We start from the raw sequence: 20,337 nt of genomic DNA, 5'->3' as shown, positions 1-20,337 counted from the left end.
CACACACACACACACACACACACACACACACACACACACACACACACCTCTAAACTTTCAAATTAAAGGCTTTTATTTCAACTTAGGTTTTATTTTCATAGCTTTGGCCAAAATGTCTATCTGTCATAATAACACCAAGTTAATTAAAAGTACAAAAATAACTTTTGATGCTTCAGTTTAATGTGCAACTGAGATTTGATGTTTTCTTTGGCTGGTGGGAGATAAAATATCTTGGAAATACATAACTCCCCAATGCTTAGGGCCGGTGGGTCACCGGGCTTGCAATCCACTGGCGGAAACCCTGCTTCAATTAATTAAAAATATTTTACAATGAAAACATTCTGTATTTATGTATATAAATTATTTTGTATGTATGACAGCCATGATGCAGCATCAATACGTGGGAAACCTCCATCTGCTTTCAGCCCAAAGTAACGATTATAATTATACTAAACACTTTTTGTTCTTGTTGTGTTTGTGTGATGTGAGCAGTAGAGATCAGTGAGCAGTACATCCTGGACAGGTCGCCAGTTTATCGCAGGGCACATGTAGAGACAGACAAACAAACATTCACGCTCACATTCACACCTACGGGCAATTTAGAGACGGCATGTCTTTAGACTGTGGGAGAACCCGGAGGGGAACCCACGCTGCCACGGGGGAGAACGTGCAAACTCCACACAGGACCACCCGGGATCGGGGATCAAACCTCTTGCTGTGAAGTGACAGTGCTAGCCACTACACCACCGTGCAGCCCCCTTACTGGCTTTCCTGCACACAAAATCTGCATCCGTTTAGAAAGTACTGTTTCAGAGATGCTGGAATGCTGCATCATACCCAGAATGCAACACCCTCAAAACATCCACAAGTTCTCCCTGATATATTAGAGAGAGAAAGAATGAAGAAAAGCTTCGGCTCTCACACCGTAAGACAGAAAAGTAACAGTGTGTACCTGAGGTTTAAGGAGGTGAGTGACTGCAGGCCGATGATGCTGTCTGGGATGGTCCTGATGCAGTTGTGATACAGACTCAACGTCTCCAAAGCGACCAGGTGACACACCTCTGAGGGGACGTCGGCCAGTCTGTTCTTTGAGAGGTCTGCAGAGAGAAGAGGGAACACAAAATAATTAAATAATTGGCTTTACAAATACAGATGTCTGTTTGAGTAAAAAGAAGAGGAAGCTCTAAAATATTGTATTATTTAAACCATCAAACAAACCATAAATGTGTAGACCTTTTGGTTTCCAAAACCAAAACCACTTCCAATTCATCATATAGTGCACATATCGTAACAACATGTTATACGTTTGTATTAACTTTATGAGCATCTGGGTCCTGAGGATGAGGGTGGTGAAAGTAGGCAGACAGCTGAGTCGACAAACAGTCGTATATTTCTTTGTAATTTCTCCGTCTACTGTGAAGAACCCAGACTACTTCCACACTCTGCCTCTCAGACGGTTCAGTGTCCTGACTAAGCAAAATATTCCCACAGTGGTGCAAAAAGTTCAGTTTTTGTTGAAAGTGCTTTAGAGAAGTGTTGACTCAATGCAGCACTGGGGTATACAAGGATCACAGACCCTTCTATCCGAGGTACAAATGAAGTCTGTGCAGCGGGGGGGAGAAGTCGGCCGCTCGAGGCCAGGATTGGTGACATCACATCCTGCTGTAGCTCGGCAACAACAATATCAACTTCAGTTATCAGCTGCGGCCAAAAAAAGGCCGAGAACCAATTACTCCACATTGTTCTCGTGAAGCTGAACTCTTAAAAACACATTTTGTTTTGTTAGCGGAGCGAGAACTCCCTGAGAGTTCATTTCCTCTGCGGGCAGCGGTCACGGAAAAGTTCTGTTTGGATTCATCTGACGCGGTCTCACAACAAGAGGCCACGTCTCACTCGAGTCGTATTTGTGTAGAATATCCGTCAGAACTTCTGCCGGTAATAAACTGTATTGTGGAGTCACTTCCTGTACTTGATACAGATTACATTGTTCACAATCAACACTGAAGGCATCTCAGAGCAGCATTTCAGAAGATGGAACAAGAGAATATTTGGCGCTTCTGCTGTTGATGTACTGCTCACCCGACTGCGATGCTCTGACAAATTTGACTTTACGAACTGCAGCAGAGATTCTGTCAGTAAACAGCGCAGCGGGGATATTCAATCACTGCGCATCAGCAGCACAGGCAGCGTTGCATCACGGGTCACCGAGTCACAGGAAGTGCTATTTAAAACAACGTGGTTGAGAAACAAAGAGCTCGTCAGTCCCGCTTTCATCCTCCGAGCAAACAGCCGCAGTCTGACTCAACGACCGGCTGCAAACACACTGCTGTTACTGGCAGAGAGAGAGAGAGAGTGTGTGTGTGTGTGTGTGAGAGAGATGACTAATATTCATAACCACTGTAGACATTTAACCTCTAAAATAATGCAGTGGACATCATTACATAGTATTCACTGCAGTGACCTTAATAAAAAACGTGTTTCACACAAACACACACACAGAAGAAGAGCGATGCTTTGGGGACACATCTGTCAGGTTGCATTTGAATGCGTCTCCAAATGACGTCATGTGAGTTGACACAAGTGATGATACAGGCCTAAGGTCATGTAACCCATGACACACAGTACTGTTACTACTACTACTGACTGATACATCAGCATGTCCAATATGGAAATGTTATATTTTAGTAATATTTGCAAATTTGTTTGTGTTTTGTTGGACTGCTAAATCATCACAACACAAGGTGAACTTACTGTTTTGGGGGGAATGGGGAACTGAAGCTATATCGCTCTATTAAAATCCACCAGGCTCCATTGCAGAACACACGAGTTTGAATATTCAGATTTGAATACTATGAAGCTAGAGAAAGATATAACAACCTAAAAAGAAATACTAGTAATAATAATGGACTTGCCCTTTAATTTAGATTCCACTTCCTACCGTAGAGGCAAGGAATTCTAATAATCAGCGAGAAAGAGGAACACGAGGCGCTCTAAGAACTGAGCAGAAAGTGAGCGTCAGTTCCCTGAGGGTCTTTCTCTCACACACACACACACACACACACACACACACACACACACACACACACATTAAGAGCACAACACAACAACAGTTGCTGCTGATGGAAACAAATCACTTCCTGTCCAGAACTCCCAGTCTGTTCGGGATTCTTCCGTAACTCCTCACTAAACCTCCGACATGTTTCAGAGGACGTGAGCTGATAGAGGACGTGTTTCAACCTGCAGCATCAAACGAAGCGCTGAGCGGCTTCTCGAGGTTTCGGCCTCTGTTGTTCCCGATCGTCAGATGCCGATAACGACGACCATGAATGAGCCTTCATGCTGAACTGCTGCTGGATACGGTCGGCCTTCATATTGACAACATGTACTGCTGCAGACACTTCATTAGTGAGCCCACAATGTGGGACAAAAAAAAACAAAAAAAAAAAAAGTTTTTGCCAACCTCCTAAGAGGAAACAACATATTATGGTTTAGAATTGTAGTCTGTGTCCTTAGAAGTTCTTCATAACAACTCGCAAGTTACTAAACTGGTTTGCAGCAGTCAAACGTGACATTGAAGCGGGTGAGATGTGGCGTTATTATTGTCGTAGCAGGCAAACTGTTTGGTGTTGAGTAACAACTCCACAACTAGTGTGATGCAACAAGCTTTACTTTACATTTCATTTAGTGAACACTGACATTAGAACTCTACATAATAAACTCTATAATTGTCCCAGATGTGATGTTTTAGTGCAGAGTGAAACAGAAAACAAGCTAAAGAAATATTCAAATAACATATGTTCTCAACATAAATGAAAGCGGACTTCGAAATCAAACAAACCCATTCATTTGTTTTTTCAGCCACGAGTCTCCAGCTTCCTGTGGCTGAAGCTCTATTAGTTTTTGATGCATTTTAATGTCATGTTAAAGGCTTTTGTATGATCCTATTTTTAATTATTCACTCTTTTAATGTTTGTTTCTTTCAATGTTTAAGTGTTTGTAAAGCTTTTTAAACAATCTCCGACCTGAGACTTCTCTGCTAACAGACGACAACAACAAGATAGAACCGCAATTAAACAGAATAAAAAATGAGTCCTGAATCATTTTCACAACACTGTTTGTTAATGAGATTTCCTCACACCTGCAGGCAACTGAGCAGATCAACATGAGAGAAGTTAATCTTCTGGAGTGCCGATGCTTTAAACACAAAACACACCCTGAGAAACAGGCGTGGGGCTTCCTGTGTTAATAACACTCCCTCTTAAGGGACAGGAAGTGATCTCATCGAGGTCACGAGGTGGGTCAGTGCATTGTTGTCGACGTGTGACCTCTGAACTCTAGAGGAGGACAGCGATGAAGAATGCTCAAGTGAAGACACCTTGGGGAGTCTTCGTCTACTTGGACGCAAATCAGGAGAAAAAAAGACAAACCTAAAGTTCAGTTTCCTTCACACAAAGTTACATTATACACATACATCATATCAGAGGTTTACACACTGTGAGGCCACTCCCTCAGGAGTAAGGAACATGTGCAGTGTGTTAAGGTGAGAGGGACAGGTGCATGCAGATGTTCTGAGGACAACTGGATGTTAGTAATTGTAGTAGCAGATTTGACAGCTCACCACTACTGTCTGCAGCAGCAGCAGCTGTAACATGCAGCTCATGGTAGTTAAGAGCAACTTCTCTGAGCACACCTTCAAAGGAATTCGTTATCGGAGATGTTCAGTGCAATAAACGTCCATAAATCTGCTCAGAAATAATGAAAAACGTTGCTTCTTATCACTGCAGAAGTAGCCTGAGGAGCATCACGTTTTAAAGTTTTCAAATCCAGTAAAAGTTATTTAAGTACATGCATGGATGATGGGTTCAAATTCAATACATGCACCTTTAATTTTACTTCCTTTGTAGTGATCAGCTCCTATTTCAATGTTATAAATGTCAACTTAACACTTTCTCCACATTTCCATCAGTATGACCACAAGAGTTGTTTTCATTCACTTGCATCCATTTTATTGATTTTGAATTGCGGTTACCATCAATGAACCCCGCCACTTCCTGCACAGATGTTTCACATTAAAAGCCTTCCAGCAGCTCAAATGGCATCATTTTAAAACATCTGGGAGGAAGAGTGTTGACTGGTTGAAAAAGAATAGACATCATTTTATCGTCCATGCTTTTACAAAACATCACATTTCTCTGTGCTTCATTTTATTTTGCATTAAACACACAATGCAGTACTTGGGGCTTTTGTTGTGCGACGAGGCTGTGACAAGTAACATCTGTCTGTCCAGGTCCAACTACAAACTGGTGAAGTTGTTTCCATGACAGACAGCCGGTGTTCATGCATGTTTACCGTGTTACAAAGCGCTTTGTTAGAGTGCACAGAGACAACATCTGAGCAGCGATGTGAACTACAACCGCTGGAGGTACAAACACTCGGACTCAGTGCAGGAATGTGGAGGCTGAGCAGCTGAGACACAAGAATGTTTCCTGCCTACTCATTAACACAGAGCTCTGTCATCTAACAGCGCTGCAGCAGGACGACGGGGAAAGAGGAAGGAAGGAAGCAAGGGGAGGAATGAAGGGAGGAAGAAAAGACTAATGAAATTCACATTTCAATGTTAGCAAACTAAAGAAACGTGCACAGGGTCAATACAACGTGAGCACCATCAAGTAACAAGCCAGAGTTCAAAACTGTTCACTGTGGGTGAGCTTATTGTTCGGGGCGTCATCATCAACCACCAACTGATCGTGAGACGACATGCATCCAGATCTCTGTGGCTCACCACCTCACCCAACAACTTCCTGCTGTAAAACCGGATCAAACGTGAACTGTTCACTCAGTGTTAAAGAACATGTCTGCTCTTCATGGAATAAAGTCTGCACTGCATATCTGTCGTTCTTAAGTAGACCTGCTACTTATTCTGTATGTATTATACTTATATAATTTGTTGCATTTTGATTGGCTGAAGATGTTTCTCGTGGTTCAGATCTAAATTCCGCAGAGTCAGCTCGTCTAGTTGTCAGCCTGAAGATCTCTAAAATAAATATATATATATATATATATATATATATATATATATATATATATATAAAAATTATATATATATATATAAATAAACACTGCGTGTGTGCGCGTTGTGGCTGTACCCTCTGGTTGTGCAGGGAGAGACTCCTCCCTGCAGTACTGTAATGACAGGCTTCAGCACGCACGCACGCACACACACACACACACACACACACACACACACACACACACACACACACACACACACACACACAAAACTAAAAGAGCAACGCTACCAAGGCAGACACTTAGTTTCACCCCCAGTGCAGAACAGAAACTGTAAAAACAGAGGAGATCTGCATCATTATCATGAAATTAGTGATTAAAAACACAAACATATATATTTGTGTGTGCAAAGACGGAGGGAGTGAGGGGTTAACAGGAGAGAAAGAATGACGAGAAAAGACAGACAATAGAGGGAATAGTAAGGAAAGGAAATTAAGCCATTCAGGTACTCAAATACAGTTTCACACTTCACTAACTTTGCTTTTCCATAACAGGCCCAAAGGTTCTTTAGGAAAACAGAGCTGTTATCGTAATGAAGTTATAGCAAAGTTTATTTTAAGGACTTTGTGGCCGTATGATAGAAAAACAAACCTCACGGAGCAGAGGACAGATGTGGAATCAGACTGACTGAGCTGAACTATAGAGTAGAGGGACGTTGGATGGTGTGGGGGTGTGTCCGTGGGTCAGTCGGGGGGGGGGTTCTTGGCGGTGTTCTCACCACTTGCTGACTGCAGAGGAAACAGAGTCGGTCCAGGAAACTGAAGGTGCTGCTGGGAGTAAAACTCGCTGCCTCAGGCTCAGTTTGTGCTGATGATGAGGACGACGATGATCGTGATCTGCTTCGTTTAGCTGCTGCTGTCAGCAATTTGCTCGGATATAAAATACTGAAATAATAAACTTACAACAATACCAAGAGTACCCAGACTGTTTAATAACCAGCTATACGCTTTCTAATGCCACTTCAAGGAGACAAATCAGATCCAAATGTTTAAAAATAAAAAAGGTAGAAGCTCAAACTGCAAGTCACTTTCACCTTAAACCCTGAAAAACATCTGACCGTATGAAGACTGTATTCATTGTATGATTCTTTTCATTCCATATGCAAGTAACTATTTAAGTATGTTCATTTCTTTTTCAGTTAGATATATTTTGTCCGCTGAACGTTGGCCTTTTTGTGAGGAGGATTCAAACAGTTTTTAACCAACAACAACTTCCAACCTACACTACTTATACAAATGTAAATGTGATGATGCAGGAGCTGAAGTCACCATGACGGCCATGTGAGACTTTCTGCATGGATGCAGAGTCACATGTCTGTGCAGACATGCATGTGTGTGCGTTACTGTGTGCATCAGCGGCTGCACAAATATGTGCGGGCATGAGTGTGTGTGTGTGTTTCATGTTTATCTTGGGACAAAACTATAAATGCATATTTGCAGATCGTCCAAATGTTTCTAGATATAAACATAGATGTATATTGATTGTGTGTGTGTGTGTGTGTGGTTGCAGCAGATGGACGCGGGTCAAGAAATAGGTCATGTAGAAATCCTGTGGGGACAACCAGCCAGTCCTACACAAAAAAACATTAAAACACACAAGATTTGCTTTATAAGGACTGTTTATGGCAAACAAACACACACGCACACAGACACTCCAAATTGTTTTCCTGTGCTACTGGAACATTCCTCATCCACCAGAAGGAGATTTATTTGACTTAAGAAAAGGATCTCAGGTCCACTTTGTTTTTCTACTCCTGGCAATGATTCCTAGTGAGGGACAACAGGAACTCTGACATTTTAAAATGTATTTATTTGTATATGTATGCTCCGTGTGTAGCTGATGCATCCAAAGTTACTTCCAGAGAAGTGCAATTAGATCTGATGTGGCCAACAGGAAAAACATCTTCATGTCAAAGTATATATTTACGGACTGACATATTGTTTGTTTGGGGCTTTTCGTTGGATTTGTTGACAGTAAGAAAAATCTATATAATAGCAGCCTGATCCCTTCATAAGCGAATCAGAATATGAGTAGCGGTTCCACTCTTCTGCCTCTTCCTCTCCCCCTCATCCACGTTTCCCTCGCTCCATTTGTCGGCTGAATCTCTAGGTTTTGTTCTCCGGAACAACCGACACGAATTGACTGTTGCATAACAGAGAGCGAGTAATTCAAGTGAACATCCTCCCACATCCACTCGCGCTGCCTGTATCTGAGAACAGAGGAGCCTCGTGTGTAGAGCAGCGTCCTCACACAGACAGAGGGGTTTAAATCCCCTTTAAGGACAAAACAAACGTACACAAATCAATCTGTGTGTTTGTTCAGTTGTCCAATGATTCACTCATTCACACCGCAGAGAACAACGTTCAGCCCCGCTGCTCGACCCATTTTCCTGCCTCCTTGGAAGGGAAAGTAGGACGAGAGATGAAGAACACCCAGAAAGATCAGTCTGCGTCTTTATCAAACACACACACACACACTGGCCTGGCTAATTAAGTTGTCATAGCGATATTATGATACTACACATGTAGCTAAAGTTACTGTGATTGAAGCGTTGCAAATTAGCAACACTGACAGATCAGCAGCCTGAGAACACTTGAATCCACACACACACACACACACACACACACACACACACACACACACACACTAGGTTAGCAGAGCTGGGGTGACCTCAGTAAGCAGAGCGATTGATAGTTAAAGGCATTTTCTGACACTCCAAGTCAATTTCTTATTCCTCTGGTTTCTTTATCTCTTAGAGAAGCAACATCTCCACAGGAAGCTGTTAAAAATCACCCATTTTAAAGGATGTCAGCTTGTGAAACATAAATATTAAAAAAACAATGCATTTGTTGTCCTGTATATTCCTCATGGAGGGTACTACTATTTTTGTAGTCGACCACCAAATGGATTTCCACCAACAAATATAACTTTTTCATGTCTTAAAAGCCAGAAAGCACCACATGTTGAACAACTAATTAAACACAAAGACCGGCGGACACATTCTCATGTTCCTGTATGCTACGTGTCACAGTCAGCCATCAAAAACAGGTATTACTGCTAACTTATATGGTGGACAAACAAACAGAACAACAAGAACCGTGAACTCCACAGAGAGAGCCGGAGGAGAATAAAACCTCTTCAGAGTGAGCTGAACTTCTTCTGAACTTTGGCTCTGACCTGATGTTCTGGATTATCAAATAACTCACTCCTCATGACACAACTATGTTTCCATTTGCTCAACGTTTTAGTCCTCTTTCGTTTTTAAACTCGGATCCTCTCACTCGCCTGATGTCAACAGTCCTGACTCCAGTTGTAAAAATCGTGTTAAAAATTAACAGGCGCAGACTGGATCTGCACACGCGTCTGTATGATTGTGTTTGCCTAAGTCATTCCCTTATGAGTGTACGCAGAGTAAATAAATACGTTGATGGTTAATACGTAAACAACCCGAGCGTCATCGTGGTTTTACGGTCACTAACCGTTGACCCTGCTGCTGTCGGTTCACTGTAGTGTTGGTGATCATGAAACTGAAACTATTCAAGAGAGGTTCATCTGAACTCCTAAAATGGAAACTGGTGGAAGTAGTGAGGCGTCTTCTTCTGTCTGATCAACTATTAATGCGAGGAAACAAAAGTGTTTCCAAGCAAATATATTGATAAGCTATTCAGCCACTAAAACACAAATAAAAGATGAACATGCAATACCAATGACATGCAGTGACCTCCCTGTTTATCAGCTGTATTCCATCTGGCACTGTGTGTGTGTGTGTGTGTGTGTGTGTGTGTGTGTGTGTGTGTGTGTGTCTGACCCAGTGACCAGCAGACAGTCATGGATTAGTAGTACTGTAGATTTAGAGGGTTTGGGGTGATTATTGTGAGGGGCTCACACAGATGAATATTTTCACGGAATATGTTTGAATTTCAGATAGACATTCAGTGGTAATCTATAGTTTTAATGCAAATTTAATTCATAACAAAACACACATTGACATTCTCCTTTCGAATCTTTGGAATTGTTATTCCACATCAGCAAGTAGTGGTGTAGAGTAGAAAGGAAAGGTGAGTTTATTTGTACAGTGCTTTGCATAAAGAATGAAATGAATAGAAACATACATACATAAAGATGACAAAGTTTGTGTCTACATTACTTTAAAAAAGAGGAGACAAACCTCACTGATGTTACAGTGAAGACAGGATGTGAACAGACAGACGCAGAAAGAGAAAAACAGGGTGAGAGACAGAAGTAAAAAATGTCCAGTTTAAAAATAGACAGACAGTAAAGAGAGACACAGGAGAGGAGGAGGAGAGCTGGCAGGCAGAGACATTAACAGGATTGGAGAGGGGGAATTTCCTCAAACTGGCAACCCACCAGGCACACTGTCAACACACACCACCCTGCTGCTGACACACACACACACACCCCATCATCATCAAATACAACAACAAGACCCCCACCACTGACCCACATCTTTCTCTGCTGTCAGCATATCACTAAACTGTCTGTGTTTGTGTGTGTGTGTGTGTGTGTGTGTGTGTGTGTGTGTGTGGCCACTGGCAGGGCTGAGGGAGATGGCATGATCGTAAAACAGCACCCACCAGCCACCCCTCTGAATTTCAAACATTATTTCTGGCACTGTGTTAAAGCAATTCAGGCTAATGACATCTTTAAAATCAAAAATATTGAGTCAAGCGAGAACTTCCTCGTTCATAGCAGTTGATTTTTCCTACAGTGTTTTATAGCAGACGTCTCACCGGAAACAAAGACCACTCACGCTAGCTTTTATCAACACACTTTCATAATCTACAGGATAAAAGTGCAGTTTCCCCCTTTTGGAGAGAGTCAACCAATCAGGCGGGATTAGTCAGGATTAAGAATCGAGGGAACAATCTTTGTTCTCAGCTGGTTAGTAAAAAGCCACATCCTTGGGAAAAAAGCATCAGAGAAAAAACAAATCATGGATGAGACTGATGCAGGTATACAGGTTGTTAAATCCAAATAACACAAAAAACATACGTCACACAACTCTTTGATTGTTGAGACAAACATAAAAAAGGAACCATGTGGAGTAATAAACATAACACGTATCCTTGTTTAATGAATTTCCTTCCTCACAAGGAGTCAATATTTTGAATCGCACATTGTTTTCACCAGTGTTTGCTACATTTGTTGGTACGTCACCATCACCAACTGTCCATCAGAGGAATGTGTATCGCATCGCTCACACACACACACACACGTTTGATAGAAACACACTCACAACAACCAAAACTCCACAGAAAGCCTTTAACTGTTCCAGACTCTAGCAAAGCGTTGCTAGCTTGTACAAACAGATACAAATAAGGTTCAAAAGAGTGAAACGTTAATGAAACAAACTCTTCATGACAGCAACACCGGACTTCAAATATCCCATGAATATCCACTTTAAATTACACCACACACACACACACACACACCAAAACATCAGCAGAGATTTAATGTCACACCTGAGGCTGCCAGACACTGAATGTTCAGATTAAGTTTGAACAGATTTCACTTAATGCTGCAGCTTTCGTTTGTGTGGATGTAGATTTATATTGCTGCGTGTGCGTGTGCGTGTGTTTATGAGCATATGTGAACACTTATTTATGTATGCTGGCATGTGCTTCACGGTGTATTAGGATAAGCCTGAAGGAGAGGGGTATGGAAAGTGTGTGTGCTCGCCGTGGTGAACCAGTTATGGATAGGAGTGTGTGTGTGTGTGAGATGTTTGGATGCCAGTATGATTTAGGTGGGATATAGAGGTGTGTGTGTTGGGGGTTGAATTTGGCCTACATTTGGAGGATGAGAGACTGCTCCTGTTTATTTATTCAAAGGGATCGGGCGTCTGTGAGGACAGACTCCGACTGTAAGGCTCAGATTTAGAAAGACTCGAGCTGCAGGACGAGACGACGTCATCATGGAGCTTTATAACACTACACAATGAATATTGCATTTATTGATTTAATACTCTTGAAATGCAACGTTTGCAAACCCATCGGTAATTGTTAACCAAATACTTTTGTTGTTATATTGTAGTTTCTTTTGTTTAACTACGGTGTATTTTGAACTATATTATTTGTGCTTTATTCATACGTGAGTCTGAGTCCCCTGAGAAGAGAGGTAAAGTGTGATTCATTACGAGTAAAAACACGATCTAAACCCACCACAAACACAAATCCAAAGGGATTATGGGTAGAACGGGACAAATGCAGATTTGATTGCTTAGAAATTCAAAACTGATGACTTTACTGATGCTCATATTTCCATGATTGTCTTCTTGACGGGTCTGAGGATGTAAAGTGCAGCAGTGAGCCTGGACTGGTTTGTCATTGCTGGGAAACGAGAACTCTGTTCACTAAAACAAACCAAACATGAAAGACGGTCAAATTATTCACTTCTCTTTTTGCATTATATCACAACAGAACGGTCGGAAAGTTCTCCAATAAGTTCTTCACAAGGTATTGTTTTTTTAAACTAGTGTCGATATGAAACCCGAGTTTAGGTATGAACACCAAAATTGATAATTGTCTGATACCTTACTATAGACATGTACAGAAAAATGCATTAAATGCATGCTAGCTATATGAGGCTATACTTCAGCTAAATGCTAATCTCATGCCAACATGCTCACAATGACAATGGAGGTAGACATTAAACCTGTTGTTCACCATCTTAGCTTGGTGCAATAGTATGCTAATTAGCATAGCAGACAGTGGGGTTGCATGAATATCTGTACTGTGTTTCATAGCATTAGTTAATCCTCCCATAGAGTCTAACGAGTCCCTGTGCTGTAGATGCAGGTTTACGTCACCAGAGAGAAGTCTGTTCTGTCGTCCGTGACTGTGTGTTTGTATGTTCTGCTCCACATAGCAGCTTCAGAGAGTTGCAGAATCAGATGAGAAACACCGATAGGAAAGAAAAAAAGCCTCGAAAGACCTAATTTGGGCACAAACACCCACACGAGTTATGACCCCATCGCATCACTGCTGTAATGACGTTGGTTCACATTTGAGCTGTGAGTGAACTCAGCCTGGAGTGAATGATTATTTTTAGAAAGCGGAGAGGAAAAAAAAGAAAAGTTCACAAACATATGATGTGACATCATCTTGATGGTTTTCAGTGTGTAAAGCGATGTCACGGCCCACGGTCACGGTCTGACTCACCGGGGGTAGGTATCAAAGGAGAAGAACACTTCCTGCTGGGCTCAGTGATCGGGTCCCACAGTGAGGTCATGACCTCCTCTGATGTACAAAAGACCCTTTCTGAAGACACGCAGTGTCATCGCAGGAACATGGACGACTGGAAACCATTTCTTAGGCGGGTTCATGTTCCACATTAAAAGAAAGTCATATATCATTGTATATATATATATATATATATATATATATATATATATATATATAGATATATATGACCACCTGCATTACATAACTGCAGCCATTTGTCAAATACCTGTAAAAATGTCTAATGTTTGGTGGCCTTGCAGTAGAAAGGATGCTGACTATCGGTTATCTGCAGCTGTACTTGACAGTTTTGTGGGTCCGTGGGTGTCCTTGGTCTCTCTGACAGGAAACGATCTGAGCCGTTGCCTCCTGAAAACAATGAGGTGGGGAGCGGTCACTTCCTGTCTCTGTGCTGGTGAAAGAACCACCTCACAGTGTCATTAAGGAGAATCACAACCCCACCCGTCTTCAGGTTGGCCTCCGCTTTTCCAGAACTTTACGTAAAAACTAATGCCGGCAAGAAAGACTTTGCCATTGCGGCCATGTTTGCATGCTAATGTTAGCATTTAGCTCGAAGCCCCCCCTGCACCGTGGTACAGCTGCAAAGAGCTACTAGCTTGGCTGCAGATTATTGAACGTAAAATGACTTAAACAATGAATGAATTATCAAAATAGTTGCCAATCAACAAATCAATTGATAGACTAATCAAACAGTGGCTATGTGATATCACTACTGCAACAAAGAGTAACATAGAAACTCTTTTAACAGCTAACCCGTTAAAGCACAGACTAGCTCTATATTATATAGATAATTATACATTATATCACGTCTCTCACTGATCCAAGCTGACAGGAGACGGCCTTCATTACGTCCCGTTTGATTGTATTCTAGTGTTTTCTATCTCAGTCCAGTGTGCTCTTCTCTGATCTTCTGTCTGGTGTCTCTGAGGCTGTTCGCTCCTGTGAGAGAAACCATTAACTACTCCATTAACTACTTCATTAAGTGCTTCATTCACTATGCATGACGCCCTCTGTGAACTCCCCCTCCATCAATAGAAAGAGGTTTAAGGTCAAGATTAAGGTACAGGTTCATGTTTAAGCCATGTATTTATTCATGAGGTTAGAAGTCGGGGTTAGTTTGAGTAAATAATGTTTTAAAACATATACATTTACCAGCCAAATTATACCAAATGTGTCATTGAATAAAACTATATTAAGTATTTTGTCTTAAATTGTCAGAATTTGTAAATAAAAAGTTGTTTTTTGACACATTCAAATAAAATGCTCTGCTATAGATAATGTGGTTATTCCAGTGTCCTCACAAGTATAAATAAGAGTGTGCGACTGTGTCCCTGTCCCAGCTGTCATTACGTTCAGGTGTGGCAGGAACAGCGGATGGACCCTCCTCTAACCCAACACCACACCACATTCCTGGGAGTCCACAGCTTCCTCTGTGTGTGTGTGTGTGTGTGTGCGCAGATGAAATGGAAGGAAGAGCCGTGAGGTAGAGGAAGTGAGGGTGGTAAACTCTGGGCGGTGAATCCTGCCTTAGGCAATCATCATGCATCCATCCACACACATTAAAAACATGCTTTATTCACATCTTACTGCATATTTTAAAAGTCCCGACATCACAAAAAATAAGTTATTTCTCTTTGGAAAATAAAAAGACACTGGAGAGTGTGGGACTTATGGTGATTCCCACCCATATTGAGATGCATTGAGAATCGTTAACAGGTGAATCGTAATCGAATCAAGTCGTGAAGTAAATGAAGATTCACAGCTCTACTGATCGACAAGTTAACTTCGGATTATCAGACATTTCACGTATAAAACGATAAGACAGAAAATAGAGATAACAGTGACGTAACAGTGAGTGCGAGGATGAAAATAAAACATTTGTTTCAGAAGCAGATTCTGGTCTAAAAATTTAGAGCAGATCTATTTTTATCTGGATTTGTGTGACTGAAGTGAGAAGAGAATGATGTCGGTCAGATTAAAAAAAAAATCCTGCCGATGGTTATAACGTGAATCACTAACATGAAATTTTGTGTAATCTCTCTGCGTGGTCAAACACACACACACACACACGTACAGGGGATGTTGTTTCTGTTAATATGACCCTTACTAATGTACTGTGTGTGTGTCCACTGAAAAACTGCCAAACACTGCAAAAATGGGCATTGTCTGGAGCTGGGAACGTGGGCTGCTATCGGACACACACACACAGTCATTTGTAGTAGAATACAGTAGAATAGAGTCGGTCAGCGTGTTCCTGTTTCGTTCTTCCACCTCCAAACAGCAGTATCAGTAGAAGAGGAAAGGAAAGTAAAAGTGTCCTGCAGCTCAGAACTAAACTAAAGAATGATTCCGAGATCAACAATTCAGACATTTGCACCCACGTTGTGATTGGCCGGCTGTGCAGAGGTGAGAAAGTTGGCAGCAATTTACAAGTTACACATGCACAGTACCGATCGGGACCTGGCGGCGGGCAAAGACAAAGTTTATAAGCTGAAGTGCAAGTGAGCATTTCAATTATTCGGCCAACAGGAGGTTAGTTGGGGGGCATCACAGGACGTGGGCGAACAAACATAATGTTGAACCCTGAAAGGTTTGAACTCCTCTCGTCACTTTTCACATGAACAACCGAGTGCAGCAGCATGAACGTCCTCCAGGAGAGACGGTCTGAATACGCGTCACGTTATCCACATGTCTACACGACATCACGGCTCCCCCACTCGCTACGACGGTCGGATTTTCTCTACACGTCCGAGTGCGGACGTTCACGGTGGTTTTAAACATTTTGCCTTTCATACGTGGTCAGACAGCACGTCCCACACATTAGTTCTTTCTTTTCCAGCAGAACCCCAACCTGTAGTTACAGGGAGACGTTGAAGGAAACCAGCTCCAGCGTGTGTTTCACTACAAGTTGAGACTTGTGTGGCTGCTGATATGAAACTAGGCTGAACCACAGTGTGTGTCTGTGTGCTTGCATTTTAAGTACATGTGCATGCATGCGGTGCTTCGGACAAACTGCTCTGGTGTAGATTTTTGTAAAACGTGTGTGTGCGCGTGTGTGTGTGTGTGTGTGTGTCACAGTGACTCACTCCGTTCTTTCTCATCTATATTCATTTCGTGGGGGTCGATCACAGCTCTCGTGTGATCAGAGACGACTCCATCTTCCACACACTGATGAACCAGCAGACACTGATTACTACCATCAGACCAGCATGTCAATGATTTAACAGATAAAGATCATGTTGTCGTTAATTAACGACGTTCACTCTTCACAGATCGTCGGTAGTTCTTCAGTCGATTTGTCGAATATTAAAACTGAAGCGCTTGAATAAGTCTGTAGGTCACATTTACAACAACCTAAATCTCCCTCAGGGCGGCACACTTCTGCATCGCTGCATGTTTTTAATTCAGAGAGCTACTACATCGATGATGTAGACATGCACAGCTGCTCCCGCTGCTCATTCAGAAACAGTGCTGAGCTGGTTCAGATGCACCCCGTGACTGACTGGAGATGGAGACGCAGAAGAAAAACCTATTAATACATTTCGCATTTTCTCAGCTCCACAAGAAGCTCTGTGATCAAACAGGTTTGGCCCGAGTCAGGCGCCTGTCTGATGTCTTACACTTTACTGACAAACCAAAAAGTGACAGACGATTTAGAACCAAGTCCTCTGCCTTCCTGGCAATGCCTCCAACGTTCGGTCAGTAACTACAAATCCATTTCAGCAGCCGTTTGCAAACATTTACATCCCTCCTCCAACAATTTGTGGGCCCACACGCAGCACCTTGATTGACATATTGCATAAACTAAACACAGAATAATTAGCAGTGGCTTTTGCTGGTGAAAAACTTTTATTCAGCCTCATATTAAATCTGAACAAATGCTATCTGACTCAGCACCTGAACAAGCGCCACAAACTCTCAGGAAATCAAACTACGGGTCTCCTGACGAGACAAATGAGATGGTGTTTGAAGGCGAATGTGTGAATATGAAATCTAAACCAACTACAGAAAATATCCCCCATAACACAAGGCATGATGGGTAGCGGGAGACAAACAGGAGATTCAATTCGTCATATTTTGAAAGTGGACAAGCTACTGCAAGAAATGAATCTTCCATCCAAACACCAACAGAACTAGACAAAAGTAGAATAATCCCCCAAAAACCTACCACAACTGGCAAAATTACATTACAGGCAAAACACTATGGAAGTGGCGTGATCGTGCACGCCGTTGGGCAAGGCAGCACTCAAGTACGATGCTGGATGAAACAGAAAGCCTGCATCCGGATCCAAGTAAACCCGGATCCAGTGTGCTGTAAAGCAGTTCAACTGAACCGCACAGCCTCCATAGCCCCACTCACTTTACTTCATGCTGTGTGTGTGTGTGTGTGTGTGTGTGTGTGTGTGTGTGTGTGTGTGTGCGCTTCTGTAGACGTGACCCACTGCGGTTATGCAAGCCACATTTCTTTTTTAGTGCACATAAACAAAGTTAGAGCAACATAACGTCACTGTGACTTTCCAGTCCGACGGTAACCCGGCTGAACTTGACTTCACACAGAAATGTGATGGTTTCAGTTTTACTTCAGCTTTATGACGCTTGTAAATCTCTAATGTTTACATTTTGGTTGTTTGCAATTCCTTTTTTTCGTACTTTGTAATGCAAATGCTGCTCAACAATTTCCCTCGGGATAAATAGCGTTATCTTATCTTAACAGTGTCCCTGTTACATTGGATAATCCACAAAACTGTCATTAATTAATTTTAATCTTTCATAAATACCAGTTAATCGGTTCACAAAGAGGTCGTTTTTGAAGCCTTGAGGAGCACAAACTCAATTCCGTTTACCTCCATCCTATTAGCAGAGCAGCAGAACTTCAACCACAACTGTCTGCATGTATAGATACCACACATTGGAAGGTAATGACCCTGTAAAGTGTGACACCTCTGCTGACGTCATGTGACCGGCCTGCATCTATGTCATTGCACATTAAAGCAAATCAGCTCAACTACCCCCCCCTCATATAGATCCACATAATGCTGCAGCACGTACTGAAAACTACCGTTAGCACGTCACTGCTACCATCTTAAATACACGAAAATACCACGTTATGATCAAAACACTGCAAAAAGAGACGCATCAGTACCGAGTTATGGTTTCCCATCTTGACACAGTACAGCGTGAGAAGCAGCATCTGTTTAAACCTCACGGGTAGAATTGCTTTCATGGAAAAGGAGAATAAGTTGGTGCAGTTGTATGTGCTTCAGCAGACTATTGGTGGATTTACTCTAAATATATTTGACCATATTGGCACAGCTCACTGTGTATGGCCAACACCAGCCTCTCTTTAGCATAGAAACCAAAAATATATACAAAATACATACAAAAACAAGCCATTCCTCTGTGATGGAGGAAGTACTCATTGTTACCACAGTGTCATTTTACTCTGTTACAAAGAGGAGTCCATCACATGTAAAAATAAAAAAGTATCGGCATCAAAATATGTATAAAGTACCAAAAGTAAAAGTATTAATTATGCAAAATGTCCCATTTCAGAATAAAATACATCATATTACTGGATTATAATTATTGATGCATTCATGTGTTCATGGCTTTTTTTAGTACCGCTAACAATACATATTTTATATAATTAATCTAAATCTGGAAAGCTGTCAAATCAATGTAGCAGCTGAATTGTAGTGTAGAAGTATAAAGTACAGCATAAAATGGAAATACTGAAGTACAGTACAAGTAACTCAAACACTGTACTTCAGTACAGTATTTGAGTAAATATACTCCGTTACTTCCACCATTGTCTTTCACTAGTAACTGCGATTAAAAAACATTTAACTAAAAAACAGATATGTGAGCTCTGCTCTTGTAAATAAAGCAGAGTGTGTCTGTGCTCTCCATGCCTGTTTACAACTGTAAACGGATTAAAAAGGAAGTGGTGGGGAATTCCACAAAAGGCCCACTGAACAGTCAGATCCTGCAGACGTTTAAGATGGAAACTTAGGCAGCTTTTCCCTGAAAGCCTGAATCACCAACATCCTGTCTGCAGGATACAGGTACCCAACGAGTCCACATCCAGCCGTGCACCCGGGATGTATAGAGAGCCTCATTTAAGGTTAAATACACACATATCCTGCAACACAGACGCGATGACCGCGCTAACACACCACCAGGGTTGCGAGTTCGACTCCCCGTTGTGGCCCAATATATAAACACGCTGTTGTGATTGTGGACGACTAAAGGACATTCCAGCACTATGCCTACAGGTCAAGGGTCAGGGAGGACCACGCTGCTGCACAGAGAGTCGTTACCGCCCCAGCACCGGTGTCGTAGCTATCTAACACCACGGAGAGGTGCATACCTGCGTCCACCGTGTCCGTCAGGTCGTGGTTGGCGGCTGTCCGGGGGAACTCCTTTAGTTTTCTGGAGCTGAGGTTGAGGGCGCCGCTGGCCGCCGCCTCCTCTAGCGCCCGCTCCAAGCCCCGGTTAGGAGGCAGGTTAGCGCTGCCGATGTGCGACTGGATCGACGGGGAGTGAGGAGGAGGACGAGCCGACTCCGGTCCCAACGTCGCCATAATGCTCCACCTCTCCGCGGTTCTCCGGGTGTGTGCGTGCGTGCGTATGTCGGTTATATCCGAGAGCGAGGTAGAAGCGTGCAACGGCTAGCTAACGGTCGGGACAAACAGCGGTACACCGACTTCTTCAGGCGTGCCGAGCCGTGCCGCGTTTCCTCCTCGATTGTAAGCCGCCGCGTCCGCCTCTCTGTCTGCGCGGTGCGTGAAGCTTCGAACACACAGCCGCAGCGCGACATCCGGTTGTAATATTTCAAAATAAGATATCTCCCAGTCCAGCGCCATACCACGATGAAATCAAACGCAAACTGTCTGTGAATAACAATAATAATAATAATAATAATAATAATGGCTGTAAATACAGTGTGAAAAAAATGCATTAAAACATTTGGCATAATTAGCATGTTTTTTAATTCATTTTTATC

The 20,337-nt window shown here is 42.3% G+C and overlaps 1 protein-coding gene across 5 annotated transcripts in view; it reads right to left on the bottom strand.

The window, feature by feature from the left end:
- The window catches only part of lrch1 (leucine-rich repeats and calponin homology (CH) domain containing 1), a 60,519-nt gene extending 40,401 nt beyond the window's left edge, over window positions 1-20,118 (bottom strand). For all 5 annotated transcript variants that reach the window (XM_031873271.1, XM_031873272.1, XM_031873268.1 and 2 more), the window contains exons 1-2: window positions 19,702-20,118; window positions 953-1,097 (exon numbers count right to left, since the gene is read on the bottom strand). In XM_031873271.1, the coding sequence (XP_031729131.1) occupies window positions 953-1,097; window positions 19,702-19,915 (359 nt within the window). In that variant the 5' untranslated portion in view covers window positions 19,916-20,118. The remainder of the gene's footprint in view (window positions 1-952; window positions 1,098-19,701) is intronic.
- Between the last annotated feature and the right edge of the window lie 219 nt (window positions 20,119-20,337).

Source organism: Anarrhichthys ocellatus, unplaced genomic scaffold (genome assembly GCF_004355925.1).
Source record: "Anarrhichthys ocellatus isolate YVR2014 unplaced genomic scaffold, GSC_Weel_1.0 scaffold71, whole genome shotgun sequence".
NCBI lineage: Eukaryota > Metazoa > Chordata > Actinopteri > Perciformes > Anarhichadidae > Anarrhichthys > Anarrhichthys ocellatus.
This window is presented reverse-complemented; position numbering and strand designations above follow the sequence as displayed.